The sequence below is a fragment of the Pelophylax lessonae genome (assembly GCF_965119305.1).
Source record: "Pelophylax lessonae genome assembly, chromosome: 6".
In the NCBI taxonomy this organism is placed as follows: Eukaryota; Metazoa; Chordata; class Amphibia; order Anura; family Ranidae; genus Pelophylax; species Pelophylax lessonae.
The window spans coordinates 8,964,342-8,977,743 of NC_138773.1; the positions used below are offsets into that span (position 1 = coordinate 8,964,342).

General features: G+C 43.4%; 2 protein-coding genes across 2 annotated transcripts in view; one reads left to right on the forward strand and one right to left on the reverse strand.

Moving 5' to 3' along the window:
- LOC309558391 (uncharacterized protein) overlaps positions 1-13,402 on the reverse strand; it is a gene marked incomplete at its 3' end in the record, with an annotated part of 897,500 nt that overhangs the window by 681,997 nt on the left and 202,101 nt on the right. The gene's annotated exons all lie outside the window — the stretch shown is intronic.
- The window catches only part of LOC309557608 (uromodulin-like), a gene marked incomplete at its 3' end in the record, with an annotated part of 51,161 nt that overhangs the window by 3,862 nt on the left and 33,897 nt on the right, over positions 1-13,402 (forward strand). The window contains exon 2 of the mRNA XM_082260400.1: positions 12,080-12,094. Within this exon, the coding sequence (XP_082116526.1) occupies positions 12,080-12,094 (15 nt within the window). The remainder of the gene's footprint in view (positions 1-12,079; positions 12,095-13,402) is intronic.

Below are 13,402 nucleotides of genomic sequence, written 5' to 3' on the forward strand. Positions count from 1 at the left end.
GACTATCCTTAAAGATCAAGAATAATGGTCTGGCTATCACCTGGCTGAGCTCTTTAAGAACCCTCGGGTGCAAGCCATCCGGTCCCGGTGATTTATTTATGTTAAGTTTCTCTAGTTTAGTTCTAAGTCTATCTTCTGTTAGCCATGGGGTTACTTCGTGAGGTGTATCATTTTGTTTATCCTTACAAGCTGGTTTAGTGTAGCCCCCCAATTTTGTTTAGACCGAAGAGAAGAAATGATTTAACACTTTTGCCTTCTCTCTGTCCTTTGTGGCTAGATTTCCTTTGTCGTCTTTTATGGGGCCAATGCGTTCTGGCCTCGCTTTCCTACTGTTTATATACTTAAAGAATTTCTTGGGTTTTTTTTTACTCTCTTCCGCTATATGTCTCTCGTGTTCTATTTTAGCCACCTTGATTTCACTTTTACATTTCTTATTACACTCTTTGTAATGCTTGAATGCTGCCAATGACCCCTCAGCCTTGTATTTTTTGAAGGCCTTTTCTTTAGTATTAATATGCATTTTTATGTTGGAGTTTAGCCACCCAGGGTTTAGTTTTGCTCTTTTAAATGTATTTTCCTTTAGAATGCACTGGTCAATCCCTTTGTTTAGTATGCTCTTGAAGCACTCCCATTTTTCCTCCGTGTTCTTTGTTCCCAGGGTTCTATCCCATCTGATATTTTCTAGCAAAAAGCACAGTTTTGGGAAATTGGCTCTGTTGAAATTCAGTGTCCTTATATTACTTTGTGTTTCCTATTTCCATGATTAATACTGAAACTAATTGACCTATGGTCACTGTTTCCTAAGTTGCCCCTTATTTCTATATCCGTGAGCAGGTCTGTATTGTTGGTAATCAGTAGGTCAAGTACCGCATTGTTTCTTGTCGGTGCGTTCACCATCTGACCCATAAAATTGTCCTGCAAAACATTTAGGAACTGCCGGGCCCTGGATGATTGCGCGTTTCCTTCCACCCAATCTATATCTGGATAATTAAAGTTTCCTATTATAATGACATTTCCCATCCTTGCTGCCAATCCAATCTGTAAAGGAGGTCCACCTCCCCTCCTCCCTCTGGTTGGGGGGCTATAGCATACGCCCAATATTACTTTCCCCATAGTGCCTTCCCTTTGAAGTTCTACCCATTGAGATTCTGCCTCATCCATAGCGCCATTATTAATATTAACCCTCATATTTACCTGTACGTTTTTCTTAATATACAGACATACCCCTCCACCTTTTTTACCTTCTCTATCTCTGCGATAAAGGGAATACTCCTGAATGGTCGCCAACCAATCATGAGAGCTGTCAAACCAAGTCTCTGTAATCCCCACAAAATGTAAGTCCTCCTCATACATCAGCAGCTCCAGCTCTCCCATCATTTTGGCCAGGCTTCTAGCATTGGTATACAACCCTCGTAATTTTGACCGGATGCATACTATATCCTCGTTTGATGTTTTTTTTTTTTTTCAGTCTGCTCTTGTGATCATTTCCCATACCCACCTTGGATTTAGGAACTTGGAGTTCCCCTTCCGCTAATGTCCCCGTTTGTACCCACTGAACCTTGCTCCCCGCTGGCTAATTCTACATCTGTACCCTCCCCCCATCACCTAGTTTAAAAGCCCCTCTAACTTGTTGGCCATCTTCACACCCAGTACGGTTACACCCTCTCCATTTAGGTGCAATCCATCCCTACTAAAGAGCCGGTAGCCGACTGAGAAGTCGTCCCAGTTCTCCAGGAACCCGAAAACCCTCCTTACTACACCAGCTCCTCAGCCACTTGTTTACTTCCCTCATCTCCCGCTGCCTCTCTGGTGTGGCTCGAGGTACAGGTAGTATTTCTGAAAATGCTACTTTGGAGGTCCTACTCCTCAACTTAGCTCCTAATTCCCTGAAATCGTTTTTTAGGACTCTCCATCTCCCTCTGCCTATGTCATTGGTACCCACATGTATCATGACAGCTGGGTCTTCCCCAGCCCCACCCAGTAATCTGTCCACCCAATCCACGATGTGCCGAACCCGAGCGCCCGGTAAACAACAGACAGTTTGACGGTCTTTGTGACAGATTGCCCTGTCTGTCCTTCTAATAATAATGTCTTTCCTTTCCCTTTCTCCCACCCTCGCTGGAGGAGTTCTTCCCCTGGCAGCTAGGGGCGTCGCTCTGCTCCAGCAATGCTGGTCCCTGACTGGTTTCCCCAACATCACGCAACGGGGCGTATTTATTGGGGTGCTCCAGCCTAGGATCAGCCTCCTGGCCTTCTCTTCTACCCCTCCTAACTGTCACCCATCTACTCTGCTCTGATGCCTGCACCCTTGTATTTCCACCCTCCTTTGTGCAGGCCCCGGCCTGCACCTGACGGGTATGATCCCAGCTCTCCTTCAGTATGGACATTGTTCTCAGTGTTGCCAGCTGCTTCCCTAGATTCAGGACCTGAGCTTCCAGGGAAGTAACATGCTTACATCTCGTGCATCTGTATTCGCCCTCGATCGCATGATAATGGGCGAAAATTTCGTAGCAGCTCTGGGCCTAGCCGGTTTGACACACATCCCTTGCCTGGCGCATGTGCTGAATTTGGTGGTGCAGAGGTTCCTTAGAAATTACCCCAATATGTCAGAGCTGCTGCAGAAAGTGCGGGCCGTCTGTTCACACTTTCGGCGTTCTCACACTGCTGCTGCTCGCCTGTCAGCGCTGCAGCGTAACTTCGGCCTTCTCGATCACCGCCTCATATGTGACGTGCCCACAAGGTGGAACTTCACCTTGCACATGCTGGCCAGACTGTGCGAGCAGCAGCAGGCCATAGTGGAGTTTCAGCTGCAGCGCGCATGCATGAGTCGCTCTGCGGAACAGCACCACTTCACCACCAGTAACTGGGCCTCCATGCGAGACCTGTGTGCCTTGATGCGCTGTAACATATGCAGACTAGGCCTCAATGTAATATTTTTTCCCCTAAATGGGTGTTTATTGAATAGCGGAATAGAACAACAGTATCCAAAGGGTGTATCTCACAGTAAAATATGCAGACTAGGCCGCAATGTAATATTTTTTCCCTAAACGGGTTTTTATTGAATAGTGGAATAGAACAACAGTATCCAAAGGGTGTATCTCACAGTAAAATATGCAGACTAGGCCACAATTTTTTTTTTCCCTAATTGGGTTTGTATTGCAAAGCGGAATACAACAGTATGCAATGGATGTATCTCACTGTAACATATGCAGCCTAGGCTGCAATTAATTTTTTTTCCCCTAAATGGGTTTTCATTCCAATGCGCAACACAACAGTATGCAATGGGTGTATCTCACTGTACCATATGCACAGAGGCACACAATTAACAGTTTTTTTCCCCCTAAATGGGTTTTTATTGCAATATGCAACACAACAGTATGTAATGGGTGTATCTCACTGTAACATATGCAGACAGGGCCGCAATTTACTTTTTCTCACCTAAATGGGTTTTTATTGTAAATCAGAATACAACAGTATGCAATGGGTTTATCTCACTGTAACATATGCAGCCTAGGCCGCAATTCATTTTTTCCCTGTAAATGGGTTTTTATTGCAATGCGCAACACAACAGTATACAATGGGTGCATCTCACTGTGCCATATGCACACAGGGCCGCAATTAACTTTTTTTTCCCCCCCTAAATGGGTTTTTATTGCAATACGCAACACAACAGTATGCAATGGGTGTATCTCACTGTACCATATGCAGACAGGGCCGCAATTAACTTTTTTTTCCCCTAAATGGGTTTTCATTGCAATGAGCAACACAACAGTATGCAATGGGTGTATCTCACTGTAACATATGCAGACAGGGCCGGAATTAACTTTTTTTCCCCCCTAAATGGGTTTGTATTGCAAAGCGGAATACAACAACAGTATGCAATGGGTGTATCGAACTGTAACACATGAATGAAAAGCTGAAAAATAATTGTCCCCTTAATTGGTGCTTGTTGAATAGCAGATTTAAAATGCAGTGTCTGTCTAAATGCTGTAAGTCACAGTAAAATATGAAGGAAAAACGTTTTTTTTTCTTTTTTAAATGCAGATTAAGCAGACACATATGCACTGAGGTTGCTGGAAATGGCCGCTACACACCGCACGCCTAACAGGTTGGATACTGTTGTTTTTCTATTCCGCTATTGAATAAAAAAAAAAAAAACATTTGAATGAAAAACTGAAAAATATTTTTTTTCCCTAAATACTGAAAAATAATTATTTTCCCCTTACATTGGTGCTTTTTGAAGAGCAGATTAGAAAAGCAGTGTCTGTCTAAAGACTGTATGTCAAAGTTAAATATGAAGGAAAAAAAATGTCTTTTTTTAAATGCAGATTAAGCAGACACGTATGCACTGAGCTTGCATTAAATGTGCAGCACCCAGCAGACTGATAAAAGTTTTTTTTTCTCCTTTCTCCTCCTCAATGGGCTCAGGTCAGGGCATAAAGATCGTGCACTGCACCCCCACACAATACAATCAATGTAGATCGCTGTCTGATTAAAGAAGACTGTTCCTATCTATGCTTTCCCTCAAAGCAATCTCCAGCCTGACCCTACAGTAAACTCCCATCTCTCCCTCTGGGCAAAAACATTGTGCACTGCACCCCACACAGTCAAATCAATGTAGATCGCTGTCTGATTAAAGAATATTGTTCCTATGCTTTTCCTCAAAGCAAGCTCCAGCCTGACCCTACAGTAATCTCCTATCTCTCCCTCAGCAGCATCAGGAACCTCTCCCTAGTATAGTTTGAGCAGAGTGACGTGCGGCGCTATGTGACTCCAGCTTATATAGACTCTGGGTCACATGCTGCACTGGCCAATCACAGCCATGCCATTAGTAGGCATGGCTGTGATGGCTTCTAGGGAACACTAGTTAAACGCTTGCTGATTGGCTGCCTTGCACCTGTTGAAACCGCGCCATTAAAACAGCGCCAAAACATCAAATAACGTTACCGAACAATGGACAGTACCCGAACATACAGTGAAATGTTCTGGTTCGGGTCCGGGTACCGAATACCCAAGAGTCCGGTACAAACCCGAACAATACAGTCCGGGTTCGCTCAACCCTAATCACTAATCTAATCTGATGGGGATTCAGTAATTTAAGTCTGTCCTGTGTGGCTGTTTTATAGCTTCCTAACTCTATTTTCTTACCCTCTGGTACTCCGCAACACTCACTGGCGCTCACTGGACATCCAGACACTCCAGTACTCAAGTACTCACAGAAACTCAGGTACTCACAGACACTCTCGCAGACACTCAGGTACTCGCAGACACTCACAAACTCTCAAGTAACACTCAGTTACTCCCCAGTAACACTCAGGTACTCCTCAGGTAACACTCAGGTACTCCCCAGTAACACCCAGGTACTCCCCAGTAACACTCAGATACTCCTCAGGTAACACTCAGATACTCCACAGTAACACTCAGGTACTCCCCAGTAACACTCAGGCACTCTCCAGTAACACTCAGGTACTCCTCAGGTAACACTCAGGTACTCCCCAGTAACACTCAGGTACTCCCCAGTAACACTCAGGTACTCCCCAGGAACACTCAGGTACTCCTCAGGTAACACTCAGGTACTCCTCAGGTAACACTCGGGTACTTTCAATACTTAACAGTCTCTGTCTTTTGTTTTCACTAGTCTGTGTCTCTGTGCTCCTGCACAGCTTCCCCTGCAACCTGACCTGACACTTGCAGGGCTTGACAGCGAATCCTTCTCCCTCCTCCTTCTCCCTCCTCCATCTCCCTCAGTCAGTCAGTCAGTCACCTACTCTGCTCCCGCCGCCTTACTGTCACAATCCCTCACTCCCCCCACACAGTACTACCACTTTCCCACCGCCCCCAGTCAGCCTGTCCTGTGGGTCTCTCGGTCAGGGTCTCCTGCCTCCGATCCTTCGATCGCCTGCCGCCACCGCTGTAGCCTTTCCCGGTCCCCTGCACACCCGCTGCCGCCTCACAGTCTGGGGGGGTCCAGTCAGTCTTTAGTCTTCAATCAGAAGCTCTGCACCGCTCTCCTTACATGCCTGCACTCTGCACGCACGCTGTCTCCGGGACAGTTCTCCCCCCTTTCCGCAATTCCTCTCCGCACAGCGCCACCTCTCACTGCTGAGTCAGCCTTAGGCAGCAAAACCAGAAGGGGTTGAAGCAGGAACAGGAGAAAGACCAATGTAATGGAAGACATGGGGAAGAAGAAACAGCTTCACTAGCTTTCCTGTTACTAAGTTTAGAAACAATTGAGTCTATCACAAGTGCACTAATAAGGCTAAAATTACCTGCTACTAACCTCAAAACATTTCAATACAGGTACCCAGGGATGCTCTAGACCAGAGTTTCTCAACCAGGGTTCAGTGGAACCCTAGGGTTCCTCCTGAGGTTGCTAGGGGTTCCTTGAGCAATAGGCAATTTCTGCCTCTCAGATAAGTTTCCAATGACACCATTGTTCCTTTTAGCGATCTGTAAGGGGTAATTCTTCCCATGATGACAAGAGTAAGGAGCGTTGACACTACTAATGTGTCATAGGTTGTAGATTTTTAATTTTTAGCAGGGTTCCCCAAGACCAGAAATTTATTTCAAGGGTTCCTCTGTGTTGAAAAGGATGAGAAAGGCTGCTCTACATTTATTAGGACCCTGGCAAAATGCTTGCCCTTTCTCCGTATCCTAGTCTAAAAAGGGTGCAGAATATTGAGAAATCAAAAGGAGCCCTAATCAGTGTCCAGTTAATCATTATGATTAGCGGGTTTATCTCTGTTAAAAGACATTAACCACAGAAACCCTTCTACTACACAGCAAACAATACATATATCATTACTATTATAACATATATATTATTATTATTAACCCTCCTAGCGGTAATCCCGAGCGTGACTCGGGGTGGATTTTCTGTGCTAGGATCGGTATCCCCGAGTCATGCTCGGGGTGGATGGGCAGAGCGTGCAGCAGTCTCTTACCTTCTCCTGGCGATCCAGCGATGATCTCCCATTGCTGAGATCGCCAGCCGTCTGAGATCCCCGCCGCTCGTCCGTCCTCCGTCGGTGTGATGACTTCCTAGTTCCGTTCCCTGCAGCAGCAATGCTGCATGGGAGCTGAACTAGGGAGGGAAATTCAAACATTGAATGTTGCACAAAACACAAACACACACATAACATTTATATTATATATATATATATATATATATATATATATATATATATATATATATATATATATATATATATATATATATATATATATATATATATATATATACATACATATATATATGTATGTATATGCATGTATGTGTATATATATATATATATATATATATATATACACACACATATATATATATATATATATATATATATATATGTAATATAACGCATGAATTATAATCTAATCAATAATATAATTTTATTATATAATATATATATATATATATATATATATATATATATATATATATATATATATATAATATAATAAAATTATATTATTGATTAGATTATAATTCATGCGTTTGTGTTTCAAATTTATCACATCTGGGATGTCTACTAGACTCTTGTTTTGGTCAGGTTTAAGTCAGTAATTACTAAGAATTGTAGGCCTATAATACATAACGCCAAATTTCCATGAAAAAAATTTTACCGCTTTTGGTACAGAATTCCTGACAGAATCATACCGCCAGGGAGGTTAATATGTCGTAGGTAAGGCATATAGCCAGCTTAGTGTTACTATGGAGGTAATATTTTGTGGATGACATGAAATCAATATATACATGTTGAGGAATTTGTAGAATTTGTTGGGATTGGATTTCCACCCTTAGAAGCTTTTATCTGAAATTCTTTAACCAAAGCAAAATGTAATCTGTCTGCACACCGCCCACTTCCCCTAATTGGATGATATTGGTTGAATGTTAGACTTACAAACCTGCAATAACAAAATGCATTTATTAGACTTGTTTTCAATTTATAACTGTATTAAAATTGTATCTATTTATTTATCCTTTATTATTTTAGGAAACACATTTACATTTGGAAAAAATCTTTATTACGATTACTACTACTACTACTACTATTTCTTCAATGATCTTGCTATTCTAAGTTCCCATTTGATAAAAAGTCCGGCTGCAGGATCCTGGATTCTGAATGTTCAGGGGAATACATCACTTTCTGTTCAGATATTGGGATTTAGTGGTAAGTTCTCTCATCTTGGTGTATATGAATAATTCTGACTCTGACAGGTCCTCTCCTATAACTTGTCTAATAGAGTCATTCTCAATATTTGAATAATGGTACATTCAGATCAGACTTAATGGATATGTTAAATTCGGGTAATAATGAATCCGGATTTTTGTGTGTTTTTTTGGCATTTCAGATTCCAACACATCTTCTTTGAGCCATGTGACCTCTATTGAGCCAATATTTTTGCTGTTGTGTGGCTGTACTTCTCCTGTGGATCATAGGAGTGCAGGTAATTCATTCATTCATTCTAAAGCCCGCTGTTCACTGACATCACAAAGCCGGTCCAGGCTGGGGAAAGATTGCGACCATATGGTCGGGATCTACCCACATGCCTGGATCGGCACCCGGCTCAGCCTCTCAGCAAGTTGCCAACAGCCACAGACAGGGCCACTGATAGGGGGGGGGCACCATCCCTCTTGTAGGGGGCCCGAGCGCACAGGGGGGCCCACACAGAGAGGGGGATTAGTGATGGTCAACAAATACAGAAATCTTCCTCCAGCACCTGAATCTGATCTGTCCCTCTCCCGGCTATCAGCTTTTATCTGCTGAGAAAGAGACAGTTATGCCTCACTAATCCCCCTCCCTTGTGTGGGCCAACCTCCCAGCACTGACTCTAATGTTATCTCTGCTCAGGAGTTTATTTGTAACTTTGTTTCTCTCCCTCTGTCTCTCTGATCACTGAGCTCCAACTGCCCAGCCTGTATATTTTTCTCATCTCATCTTCATTTTTATTTAACATAGTTTTTTCTTTTTAGATTTAGCAGGAATTATGTGAGTTATGTTATATCTGTGTCTGCTAATAGTGATTTTGTTGTAATTTTAGCTAAATTTATCTTTAATATTTTCTTGGGGGGGCCCTGCCAGGTAGTCTGTACGGGGCCCCGCAATTTCTAACAGCAGCCCTGGCCACAGACCAGCACTCCAGTGAGTGGGGGAAGGGGGAAAACAGAAAGCAAGTGCCTGACAGTCTCTGTCTCTCTGCTCACGGAGCTCTGTATGGTGTTTGATTGATCAGTTCTCAGTCATAGAAGGGGAATGCCAGGATGGATTCCAGAGCAGTTAAGCTCCTGTAGATGTCAATGGAAGCCAGGGACAGCAGACTGTGTAGCAGTACATAAAAGGAACCCACACTTTAGTATTGGCAACACACAGATATAGATAATTAGGTAATTTGTGGCAACATGGATGAGTCAGTCTCATGCAGGTCCATCAGTCACTCAGCTCCTCTAGAAACAGCTAGGACAGGCTGGGTTCCACAGTAGCTAGGTTCCTATAGATGTCAATGGAAGCCTTGAGCAAAGGAGGAGCAGAAGTCAGCCAGTGGTGGAATGCACATGGCTTCAGAAGTGACATCACGTACGTGGGAGCGTGGTTACCCATTTCAAGTTTGCCCACCTCTTTCTCAAACCAATGAAGAAAGAGATAGGCAAGGCTGGCTTATATACAGGAAGATGACGACAGGGCCCAGCATGTAAATATGGCAGAACTAATTAAAATTACTAGCAGCCCACACTGATTCAGCTTGGCGGCATGTCAACAACCTAAAAATGCATGTGAAGTTTTATTTTGGATAAAGTTGATGAAATAGCTTACATTCATTGTGCACATGGCATTAATTATGTTTTTCACATTTTCAAACTATTTTGACATAGAAGAATGAAGCTCACCTATGTACTGCTTACAATTGATGCTTCAAAATAAAACTTCTCATGCATTTTCAATGGATTGAGACAGAAGCAAGCCTACCTCAAAACTACACCCCCAAGCAAATAATATCACTTCTGGAGCCAAGTGCCTTCAACCACAGGCTGACTTCTGTCCTCCTTTAATCTCCAAGGCTTTCACCGACATCTACAGGAGCCTAGTTGTTGTGGAACCCAGTTTTGCCTTCCTGTTTCCAGAGAAGCTGAGACACTGATGGACCAGTGTGAGTCTGACTCATCCATGTTACCACAAGCCCTTTGAGGAAGCGTGTCCTGCTGTGAGAAGAATCACCCCCAGAGGATGACATATGTATGTTTACACTTACATGCCAGTCATCGCCATGTGTATTGTGTAAGTTGCCAATTGTCTACTTACATAAATGTTTTAATAACCACTACATTCAGATGCACCCTCTGATGTCCATAGCTGTTACTCTAGAGAACGTATGTCAAACACCAGGCCCGTGGGCCAAATGCGGCCCTCCAGGCCTTGTCATGTGGCCCTCACACCCAGTTTTGCATCCAGAACTGCATTCTGCCACCTTTGACTCTCACCCCCCCATTTCCGACTCCATGCTGTCACTTATAAATACAGAAGCCTTCTGTGTTTAAAAGGGACAGCTCTGCCTTCAGAGGCTCCCAGATCTAACAGATTCTTGGACACACTCACGGTAGGGCACAGATCTCCAGAATCTAAGAGTAAGAATGATCTCCCTAAATATACACAGGTAGTAGAGCCGCCTACACAGGGAAATACTAGAGCCGGGCCAGGTAGGTGAAAGAGAAGTGAGGAAGCTTCATGGGGGTTGGGGTTATGGACTCAGTGCACCCCTAAACCCTGAATTCCGTACAAAGTACACCCCTGAATGCTGCAATCTTTACATAACGCACCCCTGAACCCCACACTCTGTATGTAACCCCCTCCTGAACCCTGCACTCTGTATGTAGAGCACTCCTGAACCTTGTACTCTGTACATAGCATAGTCCTGAACTCTGCACATAATGCACTCTGCATGTAACACCCTCCTGAACTCTGAACTCTGCACTTTGTACATAGTGCACCCCAGATACAACCGGCCCTTTGAGGACAACCCTACTGCTGATGCAGCCCGCAATGAAATTGAGTTTGACACCCCTGCTCTAGAGAATCTTCCGTTTCTCAAGAAGTGCTGGACTAAAGTGTCTTGAACTACACATAATTCCATAATCTTCCACAGCCACTCTCTTCAGGAAATAGATCTGATTGCAGCAATGTGCCATAATCTCCACTCCTATGCTGTCAATTACAGCCTTTGAGGAGTTATTGAGGGTTGGGCCAAAATGAATTCTGTGTATCAATGGACACACAGAACTTGGCTTGAGGGAGAGCCTGCATGAGTGATTATGGGGCACTGGGTAGAGGGAGGAGCCAGCAGTGCTGGCAGAGGACCTGAGAAGAGGAGGATCTGGGCTTCTATGAGCAAAACCATTCCCCAGAACAGGTAAGTATGACATATTAGTTATTTTAAAAAATTGGGTTTACAATCACTTTAGGCTAAACAAAGTGGATAAAACAAGAAGGCTCTGAGACTAAGAGTGTCTAATTATTTCTCCTGTGGGTCTGATGTCAGCATTTCTAGACTGCATACTTTACATTTTAATTTACCTCAACAGCCTCGCTAATGAGGCCCCCTGCCACCACCAAAGCCCCTTAGAACCTGCTATGGCTTCAGTTTTTCCACTGCTGTTAATGTTCAATGTCCACCATAATTTATCTACTTACTATGTTCTATCCTGTGAAATGAAATCCTTATGGACTGGATATTCCAATCACCAAATATATATTTTTTAAAGCATGGACCTCAATCCTGCCTTAATACATACTACAGAATCATGTAGAGTGGAATGTGAGCAATGTATTGTTAGCAGAGTGTAAATGATAATTTATAACTATACTTCTCACTAAATGTCACTTTATCTGGAATCTATATAACAAGTCGCGCGATTTGTTATATAGATTTCGTTTAGGGTGTGGTCACACTTGAAGTTGCTGCTGTATTCATTTTCCATTAGCGCGGTTATTATTTTGTACTTTATCTGGAATGATGATTTGCTAATTGCAAGAGATGCATGCCAAGAAACAAAATCTAATGTTCTTTTTTTAAAATTTTTTTGTAGAGTTGGACAAATCAGGTAAGCCCAATGTATGATAGTTTTGTGGTTTCTTTACATGAAAATATTACAGTTCTATTATTTTCCTGTTATGTGTAGAGATCACCGGTCTATAGATGATATTCAATATGGTCATCGCCCCAGAGATTTACAGAACAAAACTTCTGCTTTTACTTTAGTTTGTTTTCTACAAAATGACATCAATCTTGGTGATACTTTTTCAGCTTTGGGTGTTTCCTGTTCACCCCGACTGTCTGTGCAACAGTTTGTTTTTTGCATTTGTGACCCCTGCAGCAAAGTGCAAAAGACAAAATCATTTTGTAGGTCTGAGACAAGTTCACTGCTAGAGATGAGACTGTTTTTCATGCAAAACAGACACACAATTAAGAAGTGATCAATGGCCGGGTTTATTCTGTCACAGGACTATCTTTTTTTATTTTTTTTTTATTTTACTTAACTTAGTCTTTAATTTTGTAAAAGTAACAGTGATTGATGTAGAGGCAAAAGCTATTAAAAACAAAATACAAAAAAAAACAGCTAGTTACCAATTACAGTGCACCCCAAAACACACTGATTGCCCCCCCCAATAAAGAGCACCTGTCACTAGCCCATCAAAGTACCTGTCACTAGCCCATCAAGGTACCCGAGTACCTGTCACCAGCCCATCAGAGTACCCGAGTACCTGTCACCAGCCCATCAGGTACTCTGAAGACAGGTACTCGGGTACTCTGATGGGCTGGTGACAGGTATTCGGATACTCTGATGGCAGGTACTCTGGTACTCTGATGACAGGTACTTGAGTACTTTGAGTACCTGTCACCGGAGTACAGAGTACCTGTCATCGGAGTACCCGAGTACCTGTCATCGGAGTACCCGAGTACCTGTCACCAGCCCATCAGGTACTCTGATGACAGGTATTCGGGTACTCTGATGGGCTGGTGACAGGTACTCGGGTACTCTGATGGCCTGGTGACAGGTATTCGGGTACTCTGATGACAGGTGCTCGGGTACTCTGATGACAGGTGCTCGGGTACTCTGATGACAGGTACTCAGGTACTTTGAGTACCTGTCATTGGAGTACTCGAGTACCTGTCGTCAGAATACCCGAGTACCTGTCATCGGATTACCCAAGTACCTGTCATTGGAGTACCCAAGTAACTGTCATTAGCCCATCAGGTACTCTGATGACAGGTACTTGGGTACTCTGATGGGCTGGTGACAGGTACTCGGATACTCTGATGACAGGTACTCGAGCACTCTGATGACAGGTACTCAGGTACTTTGAGTACCTATCACCAGAGTACTCGAGTACCTGTCATCAGAGTACCC